This window comes from Notothenia coriiceps, unplaced genomic scaffold (genome assembly GCF_000735185.1).
Source record: "Notothenia coriiceps isolate Sejong01 unplaced genomic scaffold, NC01 NC01_scaffold00001633, whole genome shotgun sequence".
Lineage (NCBI taxonomy): Eukaryota > Metazoa > Chordata > Actinopteri > Perciformes > Nototheniidae > Notothenia > Notothenia coriiceps.
In genome coordinates, this window is record NW_011334334.1 from 25,990 (window position 1) to 42,811 (window position 16,822).

Genomic DNA, 16,822 nt, shown 5'->3' on the forward strand with positions numbered 1-16,822 from the left:
AAGGGCAAGAGAGAGGAAGCCTCCGCTAATGCAGGTACTGTACAGTAAGGGCCTGTATCTGTTCTCCTGGTTTAGTCATCAGGCTCAGAAATACTTCATTTATCCCTTCTAGAACATAAACATAGAGAAATGATAATAAGAAAGATGTATATAAATAATGTGCATATTTATATTTTTTTAACAGGTTGAAAAATACAATACTAAAAAATGCTATTGTATTTTTCAACCTGTTAAAAAAATATAAATATGCACATTATTTATATACATCTTTCTTATTATCATTTCTCTATGTTTATGTTCNGCACGGACACGCATGTTCCACAACACACAAACTGAACAACACTCAATTTTCCGATCGCTACCAGTGTCCTTGCGATCTTGTTATAATAACAAGTGCACGTTACTGATGCAATATGGTTGAGACCATTCGGGCTTATTCTAGAGGGGTGCAAGGAATAGTCCAAGTAGTGGGGGACTTTTACACAATATGTTTAAAACATAAAAATAAAAAGGTTTAAAAAAGTTATTGTTTAATGTTTTAAGGAGGTGACGCTACACAGCCAATCAAATCGGTGCAGTCAGCACGATAGATTCAAACACACACACAGAGACGAGACAAGAGGAGAGAAACAGTCGGAGTAATTTCAAATGGCGGAAGGTAGACAGCGAAAACAGAGCATTTAATTACATTTTCTCTTACTGGACCTCTTTGAAATGCAATTGAATACCCCTGCATTATAGCAACAACAACAATAATAATAATAATAATAATAACAGCAATAATAATTGGGAGGGGGGGCGCGGCTGTTCTTATGTTCTCTGAGGGGAGGCTCACCTACCCACACTTTGAAAACCCCTGGTTTAGATAGTTCACTTTAAGTAGTGGGTCTCAAACGGTTTGGTAATCATTTATGTAAACAAGTATTTCCATGGCACACCTTTATATGATCATTATAGTTGTAAAAAATAAGAGAATAACAGGTATGAAATAATTGTGTTTGTGATTTGTAAAATTTGCATAAAGAAAAAGTAAATCTGTTTATAGTTCTGTTTCACATGGGTGTTATTGATGTATCTGTAGATTTAGTCCCTAATTTTGCTCTCAAAGTACGGCAGATTGATGCATTTCTTCAAAATTTAAAAACAAATCTTCCCGGGGGAGCATGCCCCCGGACCACTCTAGAGGAGATGAGGTCCACCACCTGCCCACACCCCCTGTCAAATTGTCACACCCACATTGAGGATGCTTCCTACGCCCATCCTGGGAGGACATTCCGGGAGTTGGGTCACCCAGCTCTTTAACAAAAGGAAAATCAGGGGTGCTTCACCAAATATATTATATGAAACACATTTATAGTCATTATAGTTTAGAGTCATTATACCATAGTTTAGAGATTTGGGTTGTCTTACAATTGTTTGAGTTTCCAAAAAGGCTTGGGTCAGCAGAGTATTTTACATGGATAATGATTCCTCTTGTAAAGAACTACATTTTTCTGATAGGCATTGTGCGCTTCTTCAATTTCTGATTATCTGGATACAGGTCACATACCATCTCCCCAGGCACATTCTCCGCTCTCTCCGACCTCCACACATCACTCAATTTACGCGACACTTGAATAATTTCTTATTGGATTATGGAGAAGTATATGAATAATAGCGCGGCCATGTGGCAGGCATGCTGAGGTTTGTTTCTAGCCATGTGTGCTCATTCGAGATTAATGTTGCAGAAAATCGATGTTCGACAAACCAAAAGGTGTAAAACTGTACATGTGAAATACAAATCAAATAAGGGATGTTTCGTGCTAACATCCAGATCAATTTCATGTAACAGGGCACAGAGAATTCACTCCATGTGGGGATGTTAGCGTCAGAGTTTTGGTCTAAACCAAACCAAATTCAGAAACAAGAAATTGATTTTTTTTTACCCGTTTCTGTTTTTAGTACTTTTATCTTACCTTTGCCTTGGACCGCATCTGTTGTCTCTGTGCTTCTCCTGAGTTTCTGATACAGATGGTGTTGTCATGGTTTGCCTCCAGCTTCAGTGTGAGTGCTGATAAAACAGATACAACAAAACGTTTTCTTTTCAAATTTGGGAAGCAAAGCCACCCACGCAAAACACACAAGATGGGCAAAGAGAATACAATAGAGGGTACTTTGTCATGCCTTTGTGTGTAGCTATATTGCAATAGGCTAAGGATGCATTTTGTTGTGTAGACTTGACAATACATTATTATTCTACCTTTAACCTAGTATATGGGCTTGAACAACAATTCTCTCTGCAGACTGGCCGATAAATATTTTTCCAATATATTGTTTGGAAGAGATGACAACAATTCCTACATTTTTATTTTCAAACAAACATATTCTAATTTTTCTGTCTCCTGTTTTAATAAGTAAAGCATAAAACCCATACAAGAGAATAAGAGAGAGAGGGTGAATTCAGGCAAGGTGAATGAAGAACATAGAAAACACTTGATAACATCTGAAGGCTGGAACCATCACTTTAATATATAGCGTTGGGCGTTGAATTAAATAGGAACCGTAGTCATCAAAATAATGTGAAATAAGATTGCATGAAATTGTTAAAGTTGATTGATTTTCCGCTTAAACGACCACACCTGCCAGGCAGGCTGAGAACAAATACATTTGTGCTGCCTGCCACTCTGTCAACAACAGGAAACACAAAGACTGTTGTCAAGCACTGACAGAGAAGAATGTTTGCCACTGGTTCTGATTAAGAGAAAGCAAGAAATAGATAAATCATCAGAGTGCTGATCTAGATCCACCGCTTCTCAAAGGCCATCCTCAGCCATCTGTTAAAGAAAGACACCCCATCACACATTCACACACTTGATGTGTAAACTCCCCTGCCACCTGCAGAGCTTCACAGGGCCACAGATGTCATTAAGGCCACAGGGACGGTAAACCAGGCCGCTTCCTCCCTCCACATCCATCAGTCAAAAGGCACACGGCCCAACCTGTGATCTTTACTCAAGCAATCCGTATTAAGAGCAAAGCAAAGCTGCACAGACATGCACTAACTCAGCCTGTCATGAATCCACCCATGCTGTGAGAAGCATGCCTGGGATAATGGGAAGTGAAATAAAGAGTTGTAGGGAAACCATGCATCATTTGCTGCATCCTGTCGACAGCAGCTCTCAGCAGCTGGCCCACCAGTTAGTCTCTCACAGGTTCTGGAGGAGACAACAGGTGGACATTTCTGTCACTATACAATCCATTGGTTCCAATTATGCCTGGTGGGTAAACCTGCCAACATACTAAAGGCTGCTCCTGTTAAGCTGCGTCTGCTTGGTGTGGAAACATCAGATTCAACAAGAAAATTCCACCTGTTACGTGGCTTCTTCCTTATTTATAATGAATGTTTCCCCAAACTCTGTAACTTACATATCACTGCGCCTCAGATTGGAGGGACTATTGGGATTTCTTCACAAATCACATAAATATAATATCACGCATGCATGTTATCAATCTGCCAAATCATTTCATATGGAATCTTTTTATTGTGAAACATCAGAAATCACAGATTTTAATGAGCCAGCCATAATTAAATAACTTATTTAGTCCAACAGAGAAACACCCAATTAAGGATTTTCAGTTCAGTATCAAATCATCACAGCTATAGCTATATGCAGAAATCTGTTATATTATTCATTACATTTGGTGTTTAATGTTGTTTGTTTCTTACAACAATAAGAAAAATCCTGAGGAGATGCAACAACCCTAAGCATTATTATTAATACTTTGTTTCTCTGCTGTTTATATCATTTGTACATACTTTATGTTTTGGCGATATATTTGGTGCTTGTTTTATGTTTCCTCTGCATTTCCCAGCATTATTATTCATTAACAATCAGCTAATTCAAACAGTTCCTGATCCAACAATTGATGCTGCCAAAAGTGTCAATCATTCCTTTATCTTGCAGTATTTCTCAATGAAAACATCCTTGGTGACTTGTAAAGACCTGTGTGTTTGCTGTTTAAGGCCACTATTTCTACAAAGAAAAAAAAACATTCTACCATGAATAAAGTGTTTCTTTGTGAACTCAGTGTACTAAATAAATAAATTCCTTTTCATAGCCTAGACTCCTGACGGCTAACTCGGTAGGATCAAGGACAGCTAATAGTTGAATTACAGCATTACAGGATCGCTCTCAGGAGGAATCGACTATTACCAGCTGATAGCCCTGCTCTGCTCAATACTCCTACTGGATAGCACCCACCTGTCTTACCTAGTTGCAATGCAAAGCTCTTATTGTGATTAACAATAAGAGAGACAAAGGTGAGCAGAGACTAGTAGAGGACTGAGGAGACTCTGTCAAGTTCCCTCTAAAATATAATGTAGATGTTAGAGCACTGCATTTATATATGGAGAAAGATACCACACTACCCTCATGTAAGGTTGACGAAAGGGGGAATTGTTCTGTGAGCAGCAAAAGTAGAAATATTCATAATGGCGATCACGATTTTGAGATGAAAATGTTTCAGTGGAACTTTGAGAATCTAGGCCTCTGTTCTCAATCCAAGCAGGCGTTGTTTAAAAATACATGTATATTTTTTATTCTTGGATCCATTCTTGTGCCAAGTCGAACTTCAAAAGCGGGCTCCTGCACCAGAATACTGCACAGACACACCTAATGATGCATCCCTGAGATTGGCAGGACTGCTCAAACATTAAGCAGCTTTTGCAGGCTCTGCGCTCAGGTACCCGTCTTTTATGCTCAGTTGAAGAGGGGATAATTATCTCTGCGGGTGGTGTGGATCTGCCCCAGCAGAGCGGCACACGCAGGGAAACCAGGATGTAGGGCATTAGTGTACAGTATGAGAAAAGGCACAGTGTATGCAAGGGTCATACTGTACCTCTTTAAGATGTATTCCTGACTATTTCCTGCAGCACCTCATCCATCTGTAGACCCGCTCAAAGCTCTGCAAAATTGAAGGAATATCACATTAACACCAGGCTAACGGGACATTGTAAAACACTTGCTTGTCAAACTAATTACATTCACAAATGTGATTTATTTTTCTTCTTTTTTTTTAGTTACTGAGAGGAAAATTGTTGGCCGAACCATCTTAACTTAATGTCCATTTACATAGGCTAGTAGTTGTTCTTGAGTTTATATCCTACTATCACAGGCAGATGTAGGCTACCCTGTTGAAATGGAACTGTAGATGTAAAAAGTTCAATGTGTTCAAAGTTAGTTAAAAAGGTGTTCCACATTTACCTGTCAGTAAAATGTTGCTTGAGTCTTAAAGCATCAGTAGTAATGTTTTAATTGTAAGATAAATACAATTATATATATTTGCCCAACAAGTAGGCTATTCATCTTTATTTATTTGACGTTTATGCTTATTTTTTATTTTACCTAAGCAAGTTCTTAAATGCTTGTCAAAAGTATTTTTACAGAGCAGTATTGCTACTTTTAATTAGGTATAAGAGAATAACAATTTCTCCCTCCATTGATAGTCGCATTTACTTAGACATGTCACATTTAGCATTAGCATGTGTTTGCTACTTTAGCTTAAATGTGCCACCTGCTCGACATGTAACTTCAGTAAACCATTGAAACATTAAGAACTGACATTATGGCTTTACCTTCTCCCACATATGATGAAAACCAAGCATTATGGCGGTTAGCGTACGCCACCTAGCGTTAACTGTATCCACCTGTGTGTTTTATTTGGAACACTGTAATGTACTAGCAACATTAACAAACAAAGCAGCGAAGGCGTGCTTCAATCACACAGCTCCAGCATAATGGACTGGAGAGGCGCGCGCTGGGAGGTTTGGTCTGATCATCAGTCAGCCGTGCGCGTCCACGCCCCATATTGGGAGATGTCGGTGCCGTCTCCGCGCGCCTAGTGGCGCAGAGGAAAGTATTTTGTCTCCAAAAAGGAATTCAACTAAAAGAACAAAATGTTTAGGTAAGTAATCGATTGTTTCTTTGCTTTATCAACGTGTAAGTAACGTGTTGTACATGTAAATGTAACGTTAGGAAAAGTTCAGTATACTTTAAGTAAAACTGATGTGTGCTATGGTTTTGATGTATAAGTGTAGAAACTGCCTGTGATCATGAAGTACAGATACAAACTTTACATATGTGCGGATGTGTTACTGTGAGCGAGCGCCAATGTTTCTATTAGACAAACAATTTAGGGGAAATATTGAACTTTGGTTGCCCCCTTTTTTTGTGCTTGTGTTGTTGCTCTCCGCAAATTTGTAGAGATAAGAATAGGGATTTGTTTAACCTAGACCCACGTTAATAAACCCTTGTGTGTGGTAAATACTCAGCATACAGACCATTAAAACCAATACATTGATGATTTAGTCGCTTTAACTTTTTTACCTTTCGTTTTTTATGTTAGTTTGTGGTTTATCCTCTTGCAGAAACTATTTTGATCAGTACTTGAAATGGTCTGATAACTATTAAGATACTTTCCTTTAGTAGCAACTGTAAAGACAATTACAATTATTATACTCAGATGTATAATGGACAAAAAGTTATTTAAAGAATCTTAAAAAAATAAATAGTGTATTTACTGTTATTTAGTCTTATCTAGTGCAATGGTCAAGCGAGTAATCAGATCATAAGGGATGTGTTTAATGTCAAATCTGACTCTGCATTGTAACTATAGCTATCAGATAGATTTAGTGGAGTAAAAGGTATATTATTTCATTTTGAAATGTTGAGAAGTAGAAGTATGAAATAGCAGAACATGTAAATTAGGCAAAAAGTACCTCAAAGTTGTACCTAACTAAATTCACTCAGTTACTTGCAACAACTTAAGACAAGCAGTTTGCTCCGCAGTGAAATCAGCTTAGTTAGGTTAAAGGGGAAACCCTGTTGTTTTTTGTTTCCTGAAATATATCAATGAAACATTTGTATCTGTTTTATTTTAGCAGAGACATTTCAAGGATTTCTTACACTCCGGCCTGTGAAAAGAAAAGGGAGTCAGGAAAGCTTTGGGGCAGGAGAGAGACAGGAGAAAGCTCTGTGCGATACGGCGAGTGTAACACAAAATAATCAGATTAAAGAATTACAGCATTCCAATGAAGAATCTCACATAATCATCCGGGCAAAAAAATGTAGGTTTACAATGTTGTAATGTTGAAGGTTCAGCTGCCCTGCAGTCATGTAACAGTGAACACTGTTCATAATGGCAGGCATCATTACAAATCAATTATACTTTACTGTACCTTGAGAACGGGGAGCCAATGACGGCTTTCTGGCAAAGAGTTTACTCCCATCCTCTATGAGTGATCAGGTGGGGCAGGGCGGGTTAATGAGTGACAAAACCGAGCAGAGGGCATCTATACTTTACACTCTCAACGAAAGGGTAAATGTCATATCACCTGAATTAAACTGCAGATAATCCAGAATACTTCAGCCAGGACTGAAAACATCAGATGGTAAGGGGTCAAAGTTTATGAGGGTTTAGTTCTTTGTTCAGGTATAGACAGGCGGTTTAGGTGTGTGTGTGTGTGTGTGTGTGTGTGTGTGTGTGTGTGTGTGTGTGTGTGTGTGTGTGTGTGTGTGTGTGTGTGTGTGTGTGTGTGTGTGTTGTTGGAGCTGTTAATCAAAGTGAGAGGAAACAGGAAATCTTCACACTGTTTTCAAACTTTTCGACTTTTTGGCTGCTTGTTAAAGTTCAATAGAATAGTATAATATTTGTTGTGAGTTATCGTTGCCCTAGTTTCGCAAATAAAGTCTCTGTATAGCAAACACTGTGTTCTCATTACACCGTATGACATGCAAACAAAGAGCAAGTGCACTTCAGCTTTTATGTACTCAGATAAAGATCAGCCGTGTGTTGTAGGTGTGCCACATTCAGAAACACTGCTGATTGTATGCCTCTTTCCATTGGCTCAGAGGGGAATTGTGTTTCAACAGAAGTGAAAATCAGGAGAAATCTAGCAGAAGTATCTTCAAGTACAGGGATGATATTCCTCTTCTCCAGTTTGATGTCACCCAATCACTTTGACACCAGCAATTCTTCTCTCCTCGACAGATGAGCGGCCATCCATAATCAAGCTCGGACAATCAGGCGACCCTGATTGGACTCTCTTCCTCTCAAACAAGTTGCTGCCTGCAGCTGCTGTGGGAGCTGGAGTCGCCATGGAGACAGTGGTGATCGTGGCAATTGGGGTGTTGGCCACCATTTTCCTGGCCTCCTTCGTCGCCCTTGTGGTGGTGTGCAGACATCGCTACTGCCACCCTCACCACCTGCTGCACCCCTTCGACACCAAGTCAGTGAATCAATACAAAGCCTCCACATTTGAACTAGAAAGAGTTTTAACTTCTATCAGATTTTAGAGTCTTACATTGTAGTTAGTATATAATATAACCACTGCTAGCCTACATACTGTTTGTGCTAAACAATTAGGGTTGGCTTCACACTTTTTAGCACTAGTGGTTTATGGGCATTTATTAATTACTAATAGTTGAAAAATGCCACAAAAGGAGGCAGAGAAATGCAACTAAGACCTCAAACAGGGACTTTGCACTTCATGGTTGGCTTCTTAAATCCTTTAAGCCACAGGGGCACTCGATTTGTGTACCATTCAACCTCAGTTGGACTCATTTATTTCAACATTTAACATCTCTTTTTCTTTTTTCCAGTGTCTTGTCATCTAATTGATACGCTTTACACCTTGATTAGTGTTTGTTCAATCAACAACAACAAAATCAGGCTGTTTTGTTAGCTTTGTTTACTTATACACCTGTTGTTGAAAAAGTGTTGCTAATAAAAGATAATCATCTTAAATATTGATATCCACAACCTGCCAGGACAAATATTGAAATTAGAACAGAAACCTGTATTGTGTGCTCAAAGACACAGAGCCCCTTTATACTATGTGAAAAACACTAAAACGTGATATCCTCATGCAAATTTCCAGTCAATAAACTTGCTTTGAATCAGTTAACCACAGCAAATGTAAAGGTAATTTAACTGTGACTTGCTGGTTGGTAATCCAGCCGTGCCTCCTCTGGTTTCCCTGTTCTGTTTTACAGACCCACAGTGGATCTGATTGGAGCCATGGAGACCCAGAGCGAGCAGTCGGAGCTGGAGCTGGACGATGTGGTCATCACCAACCCGCACATCGAGGCCATCCTGGAGAACGAGGACTGGATAGAGGACGCCTCGTACGTCTTACTGGTGCCATTGTGGCATGACATAAGTTTAAAGCTTTAGACATTTAGGTTAAGTCTTCAAATGCTGCTGCTAACGCAGCACATTTACCCAAGTACTGCCAAAAGTACCGTTTTGAGGTACTTGAGTACTTACATGTTCAGATACTTTCTATTTCAGAGGGAAATATTTTACTTTTCATGTCAATACATTTTTTACATGGCATTAGTTACTTTGAGTATTGCAATTAACAATACAATACTAAACCAACAAATAAAGTATGTTATGTTATTATAGATAAACATAAGACTTAATGGATCCACAGGTGGGAATTATATATGTTATTTATGTATTTTTGTTTTTGCCTGACTCAACATTTTTCCCTTTTTTAAAACATTTTATAGACCAATCGATTAAATTCTAAAATATTCAGAAGAACAATTCCTAAGCAAATAAGTTGTAGCCTACTTTAGGTTACTCTTTTTACTCTGTATTTTTTTTGTGGTACACTGGTATTGCTGTTTAAGTAAATTACCTGAGTATTTGATTCCACCTAATTCTCTGAATGTTTCTCCCACAGTGGATTGGTCTCTCATTGTATCTCAATCCTAAAGGTAACTCAAGTCTTTACTTTAGTTCTAGTCTATATTATTTATTTACCTGAACTAACACGTTATATTTCGATCTACAGATTTGCCACACTTTGACTGAAAAGCTGGTTGCCATGACAATGGGTTCAGGGGCAAAGGTCAAGGCACCGGCAAGCTTGAGTGACATCATCAGTGTGGCCAAACGCATCAGCCCGAGGTAACGCGCATTTACCAGTAATTAAGGACATTTACTTAAAAACTATTTTAAGGTACTTGGTATGATATTTAATATATTCAGTTGCTACTTACTTTGAAAACTCTAAATCTTTTATACAAAATCTTTTCATCAACTCAATGATGATGTATTGAATAAGTAAGATAACACTTTACTAATCCTTTGGTGAATTCACATCTGAAAGTGTTTCAAAACATTTCCCCACTGTAATGAACAGTTTAATGCTTCAATAATTGTGATTCAGTATCATAATATACATAATTTTGTAGGCATTCTACAACAAAATTAGTTATTTTACTTTTGATATTTTAAAGGTAGGGTAGGTAATTCACTTCAGAAATACTTTTTGTTATATTCCATGGAATGCTCTTAACATCCTGTTAGCAATGAATAAATTAAATGCTTTGTCAATAAATATATATTTCATCTGTGGAAGCCGTGGCGCTGTAAAAAGCAAGTCCAATGGTCTGTCTCGGCCCGCGGCAGATAATTGGATGGCTTACCTGCCTGTCAGCCTTCCATCTCATGCACAAACTTATCTCGTACCCTCATTGGTCATGTGCGCATTCGTGTGTGTTGGAGGAGGGGCTCTGTAAGGAAGTCTGAATGAAGGGGCAGATTTTTTTCGGTTGTGTACTTTCAAATTCTAGTTTACTCGAGCTGGTTTCTCCATTCTTACCTACCCTACCTTTAAGTGTTTTGGGATGATAATACTTTTTAATTAAGGACTTTTTAACATAGTTTTTCTACACCGTGGGACTGTACTTTTACTTCAATAAATGTTCCATGTATTACTAAGTTCCACCTCTGCTATGAACACATTCTGACTCCGGCTACCCTCACATCCTCTCTGTCCCCTCTCCTCACAGGGTGGACGACGTGGTCAGGTCCATGTACCCGCCTCTGGATCCAATACTCCTGGACGCCAGGTAATCACATTTGTTTTCCCATCCATAAAATCAGCTTCTTTGTATGACGTTGATGACCTTATGCAAAGACCTGTGACCGTGATTGACCTTTAAGAGCTGGAGAAGACCACATGACTCGGATGTATCCATAAGGAAATAACCTTTGATTGATGCAGCGATAGGGACAGCTAATGTGAAGTGTCACTGCAAATTGACGCTATGGGAAAAACCTTCAAAATCAAATATTTTGTGCCTTAAAAAACAAATGTAAAGTTATGCAATCTGGCTCAGCCCAACAGACCCTTTCTAAGCCACTTTTCCTTGATTTTAAAAAGGATTTTGGAATCAGTGCATCTCACCCAGCAACATAAAAAAGTTAAATCAAACCCATTTTTCATTTTCCTCCTCAGGGCTACAGCTCTCCTTCTTTCAGTCAGCCACCTGGTGCTGGTCACCCGCAACGCCTGTCACATGTCCGGCAGTATGGACTGGATCGACCAGTCACTCAACGCAGCCGAAGATCACATGGTGGTTTTGCGTGAGGCGGCACTGGCCTCTGAACCGGATCGATTCATACTCGGACATGATGCACAAAGAGAACAGGCCATTTAGACATCCAAACAAGGGCATGAAAATATGTCCCTTTTCTGCCGTACTCACTTGATATTGAACAGGCACATATTCCACCTGGTAGTGTTGGAAAGGCACAATTCACAAACTCACCATCAAACCCATGATTAAGGTTGCGCTGACTGATGCAGGGACTCCTCATTTTTACATTTCAACTTTAGAAAAAGCACCTTGGAAATTGTTTCTTTATCACATCTTCACCAGAAACAGCATAACATTTGTGCCTTCACTCCAGCTACAGGATTCAGGTAGTTTTCAGTGTGTAACCCTTTTCTAGACTTGGTCTGTTTTAGATGCCTGCAAGTAAAAGGCCTTAGGAAATGTCTTTCTCAAGTGCGCCTACACCCAGCCGTGGGCCTAAATCCAATCTTGCCAGCACTGCACAGTCACATGAAGGCTTAGTCAGCTAATCCATTCTGAGGAAAATAACATCCAGTTAGCCAGTGAACCCAAAAGGGCTCCTACTCAGTGGACCAATGGAAGAACAACCTTACCTATTTACAATTTGTTGAGCACACATGACTTGTGGTTACTCTAAAACGTCCCTCAGATCGTCTTACCTAACTCAGAAATCACCAGTTTGTGAGTTGTAATCACACAACAGCATCAGTTTTAGCCACATCACCAACACAGTAGGGGTTTTTTTTCCACTCGAGAAAAGCCCATTTGTCCCATTGCTGCATTGTATTAGGATTAATTGAGGCTGTGATGGATTATTAACCACCACTTTGGTGCACATTGAAATGCCTCAACATCTACTCCCTGGATTAGGATACAAATGTGGACAGAATATCATGGTTCCCAGAGGATGAATCCTAATTACTTTGTTGATCCCCTGACCTTTTCTTTAGCGCCACAAGCAGATCAACATTTATGGTTTTGAGTAGCCAAACAACTTAGATAGCTACAACATTTGTAAAACAGACATCCATGTACCGCAAACGATAATTTTTAGTAGGCAAGCTGATTTTAAATACTTCCAGTATTTGTTATCAAATACCTGAAAAGTATTGAGATTGCTATCAGCCTGTACTTTGTCATTAGCATGTGTAAGCACGCTAACACACAACTATGGTAAACATTACTGATTTACATCAGTTTGATTTTGAGTATGTTAGCATTTAGCTTAGCCTCACAGAGCAGCTAAGATGTAAATGCTTGCAGACAACAGTGAGCCAAGAAACATTTGTTTTTTTAATTTTGACAACAAAAAGCTGGGTTTTAAAAAAATAAGAATTCAAGCTAAACATTCTATTTAGATTCATCCAGGAAACGGGATATTACACCAAAGTACATCAAAACATTTTTAATCACCATCAGCTCAGTGTTACCATTATCAGAAATATTGAGCTTTCACACACAATAGTGATGCCGTATGTCTTTATAGGTTTTTGTGTTAGGCGGGGTGTTGTGAACAGCGTGGTGATTGAGGTGCAGCAGAATTAGCGTGTTTTTTGGGGCCAGAGGGATGTTATTGGAGCATGTCTACCTGCTCCCCCATGCATAGCTAATACGGAATCCCCAAGGAGTCCTAATAAGGCATTACCCACAGCAACAATGAACACATGGGCTTAAGCTAAAATACACATGGCACAAACCTTTGTACTGTACACACAAAGCAGGCAGACAAATGAACACACCAGTAGCTCTAACAACTGTATAATACACATCATAGGAGTCAAATACACTGTTTTTAAGATTGTAGTGACAATCAGGAAGAGAAGCAGCAGCTGAAAGTCTTTCAACTGAAATTAAGCAAAACTTTAGTTCCGAGCATGCAGAGATATTTTGATGGAAAGATCTCAATCGAGGAGGAAACCTCTTTAAAAGTAGTTAGCCTTTTATTCTTTTGTATGTATTCCTTTGTTTTCTTATCCTTATTCCACAGTTTATTACTGATGTCCTTCGCTCACACCCTCATACATTTTCTTTATATCTTTCAATGATTTGTACAGATAAAGTTTACTTTAATAGGAAAAAGTGTGTTGTTTTTTGCTCTGAACAATAGCCACAGAGAAATGCATGTCTGATAAAAAGTCCAAACACTCATACTAGTTTGACATAAATAAAATTTAATTTCTTTCCTCTTTTTATAACAGTGTGAGCAGTCCTTTGTGCAGCAACGCGGTGCTAATACCCCCCTGCCATCTTCTCTTCTCAGTGGAGGAGGAAGTCCCTGCTGCAGGAGCATCAGTCAGCCTCCATTTGTTTTTGCTGTCTAGCTAAGCAGCCCTTTGCTTTTCTTCAGATCAATTTGCTTCCAGTCTGGGAGGGAAGCGTATTCATCTCTCTTCATTTCCAAAATAGTCTGAAACATATAATTGTAGTGATTTGTTCACTGGGGAAATCATTTTATAAAATAAAATATAAATGTTCAACTTTAGACAAAACTCCTAAATAATTTATTATCAGATTAAAAAGATGAGAATCTATTTTTATTTATAAAACATTTGGATAACACTGCAGCCTGCTGGTTAAAAGACATCACTGCATATTGCTCCATCAGTTTACCTGGAAGTCGTGATCAGACAGGTAGACTTCCAGGTGCTGGGGGTCCACTCCTTCAGGCAGGGGGCTCTGCAGCAGCTCCTCCAGAGGGTACTGGGTCTTCATCAGCTGGGCCAGGGCGTCCTGCACCAAGGTCAGCTTCACCCGCCCCGCATCACCCTTACACCATTCATGGAAAAATACATAGAACAAAGCTGGTGATTAAAACTGGTAGGAAATTATCTTGAATAAGGCAGTGTCACAGTAAACAGTGTTTCTCTGGTAGACACAGGATGTAGGAGCTGCAGCTTACATTTGCTAAGCTTGTTCTAATATTTTAAGATCTAGTCATCCACTCTATTAAATTCCATTTGGTTAAAATAAATAGTTAAAAATTACAAATATCTAAAATGTGTTTCATAAAAAAGTGTCAGGATAAAAAGGACAACTTATGACATCTTGGATAACGTAACAAAATTCAACAAAATATAGAAAATAGGTCTAGAGATTAAACATTTGAATGTAGAAATGTTACGTATATTACACTTTGAATATCTACACTAGAAACAGTGAGGTGTAGATAAGTGCATGGGGTTTTTACCTGTGGATGGGGTCCCAGGCTCTTTTCCCAGTGGGGAAACACATTAGTGAAGGTAAGAGGTTCTAAACCCTCAACAATTAGGTAAGCCTGTGGTGGACGTCTTGGGTTCATCTCTGTTACAGAGAAAAAAACATTGAAAAATGTAAATACTTCAACTAATCAGCAACTAATTCATTTTAAACAGCCTTCTCGTACCCTTGCAGTACTGCAGCGCCGTCTGCATGGCACACCTCCTCTCAGCATGCCAGCAGCTCCAGGCTGAGGCCGAGCTCTCCGTCTGCTCAGGCTGACCCCTCTGCCACAGGTACACCTCCAGACGGTTATCCAGCAGGAACAAGGCTAACAGGCAGGCAAGAAAGACAGTGGATATGAGACAATAAAGTGAATTTCGGAGCCCTTCTGGGAGTCATATACTCAAACGTTTCTCATTGGTGAAAAGAAGAAGTCAGATATTTATATACCAAAAAACAGCTTTAATGGAATATCAATTTTTTTTTTACCATTAGCAGAAAACATTTTATTTAGGTAAATGTATGGAAACCAAATGAACTTATAAAATTAAGTTAACTTTTGATATTGGGATTTTGGCAGAAAGAAAAAAAAGGATACTGCCAAAACAATTTTAGAAATTGATAACAACAAACCAGTGTAAATGTGTGATAAAGTAAATGGTTGACTCAAAAGTAATGTGGTTCTTGTTTTCAATGAATGTACATAAAAAGATAAGAGAGAAAGAGACACATGTGTTTGTGTATTGTGCATGCGTGCATGTGTATGCTGTCACCTGGTTGTGGTACAGAGTACAGACTCTCCTGGACGAAGGGCGATGGCATCACGACCCCCGGCAGCCGAGTTGGACTCTGCAGCTCGACAGCCTGGAAACTCCCAGAGAAGGCACTCAGGTGGAAGAGGCGAGGTGTGAAGTTATACTTTCCGGGATCTAACAAAGAAATATTTTTTAAGTGTGATTTCGAAGATTAGAGAAGGTCCTGGATGAAGAGACGTTGAGTTGTTTTCTACCTTGCAGCATGCAGTCATACGCCTTCCTGTCCATTTGTCCCAGTGCTGTCCAGAACTCTGCCGGCTCTGAGCCTTCCTCCACCACCTGCACCTTCACAGGGCTGCTTTTACTGAGACCCAGCTCTGGTGGACACCTAAAAACACAAACAATTCAAAGGCTGGAAAGTGATTTCAACGTTGTATGTTAAAGACATCACTGAATCCTTGAAAAGCCGACCCACTGACTTGACTCACGTTTGAGTGAGATGCTCCACTGCCCTCTTGCTGACCTCTCTGGAGCCGCTGTGAGCCTTACCGCCCGTCCAGAGGTACATCAGCCCCTGCTGGCTGCTGAGCAGGACGACAGAGCCCCTGGACCTCAGACCTGCACAGCAGCAATCCACTTCCAACAGAGAGCCTTCCTCAGGGAGCTCTCCGCGCACACAGAAGAGACGCCACTCTGCTACAAAATAAAATATGTGTTTTAAAATTACATGACATTGCGTGCTGTCCAAAGATGCACCAGAGCCCCACAGGAGTCCATTCCTGCGTGTGGCCATCAAACTTTTCATCTTCTCCTTCAGAGTGTCACATCATCTAAGTCAGTAATAATATATAATAATACATTTATTTTGGGGGGCGCCTTTCATAACACCCAAGGACACCTTACAGGGTTACAAATGTACATTTACACATTTTTTACAATTTTACCTTACAAATTAAAACAGTGGATTTAGTGAAGTATCAGCCGGAGTAAGACAAGACAAACAGGAAATGGACTACAAAACGGACACAGGGTACAGATTATAAAGAAAATGCCAGTTTGAACAGGTGGGTTTTGAATGTTGCTATGGAATCAGACTATCCAATATGTATATACATATATCAACAGACACATTTGTACAATTGCACACATTAAGACCTCAATAAAAGCACAACAATCAATTTGCATAAAAGTGTTTCCTTACATTCATGGGTTCAAATATGTCTGTATTTACAGTCATTTCTTGGTGCAATCTTGCCGATAAAAACGTATTAAGTAGACCCTCCAGAAAAACGCGGGCTAAAATCCTTGATTATGCGATTAAATATGCGGGGGTCTTATGTGATTTTATGCGGTGAAATTGCGGGAAGTTGCGAAATATGCTAAATATGCTAAATATGCGGGGGAAAAGAATAACAATTTTTTTAAATATTGAGCTGTCTTATTTATTCTCTCTCA

At 39.3% G+C, this 16,822-nt stretch overlaps 3 protein-coding genes across 4 annotated transcripts in view; 2 read left to right on the forward strand and 1 right to left on the reverse strand.

The window, feature by feature from the left end:
• The window catches only part of LOC104963220 (supervillin-like), a 24,555-nt gene extending 21,571 nt beyond the window's left edge, over positions 1 to 2,984 (forward strand). Inside the window, exon 26 of the mRNA XM_010791790.1 lies at positions 2,881 to 2,984. Coding sequence (XP_010790092.1) covers positions 2,881 to 2,984 — 104 coding nt within the window. The remainder of the gene's footprint in view (positions 1 to 2,880) is intronic.
• Positions 2,985 to 5,861: 2,877 nt separating this feature from the next.
• On the forward strand, positions 5,862 to 11,699 carry tmem98 (transmembrane protein 98). 2 transcript variants are annotated; one of them, XM_010791775.1, is made up of 7 exons: positions 5,862 to 5,943; positions 8,029 to 8,266; positions 9,033 to 9,164; positions 9,731 to 9,764; positions 9,842 to 9,957; positions 10,845 to 10,904; positions 11,294 to 11,699. In XM_010791775.1, the coding sequence occupies exons 2-7, from the start codon at positions 8,136 to 8,138 to the stop codon at positions 11,493 to 11,495; spliced, it is 675 nt and encodes a 224-aa protein (XP_010790077.1). In that variant the 5' UTR covers positions 5,862 to 5,943; positions 8,029 to 8,135; the 3' UTR covers positions 11,496 to 11,699. The 2 variants fall into 2 exon arrangements, with proteins under 2 accessions (XP_010790077.1, XP_010790083.1); XM_010791781.1 differs by lacking the exon at positions 5,862 to 5,943 and adding an exon at positions 7,386 to 7,429.
• Positions 11,700 to 12,804: 1,105 nt separating this feature from the next.
• Positions 12,805 to 16,172, reverse strand: LOC104963231 (supervillin-like). Its single transcript, XM_010791799.1, has 7 exons — positions 15,856 to 16,172; positions 15,622 to 15,755; positions 15,386 to 15,541; positions 14,797 to 14,940; positions 14,602 to 14,714; positions 14,025 to 14,180; positions 12,805 to 13,821 (listed from the first exon to the last, which is right to left on the reverse strand). Exons 1-7 carry the CDS (start codon positions 16,170 to 16,172, stop codon positions 13,732 to 13,734), a joined length of 1,110 nt encoding a protein of 369 aa, XP_010790101.1. The 3' UTR covers positions 12,805 to 13,731.
• Between the last annotated feature and the right edge of the window lie 650 nt (positions 16,173 to 16,822).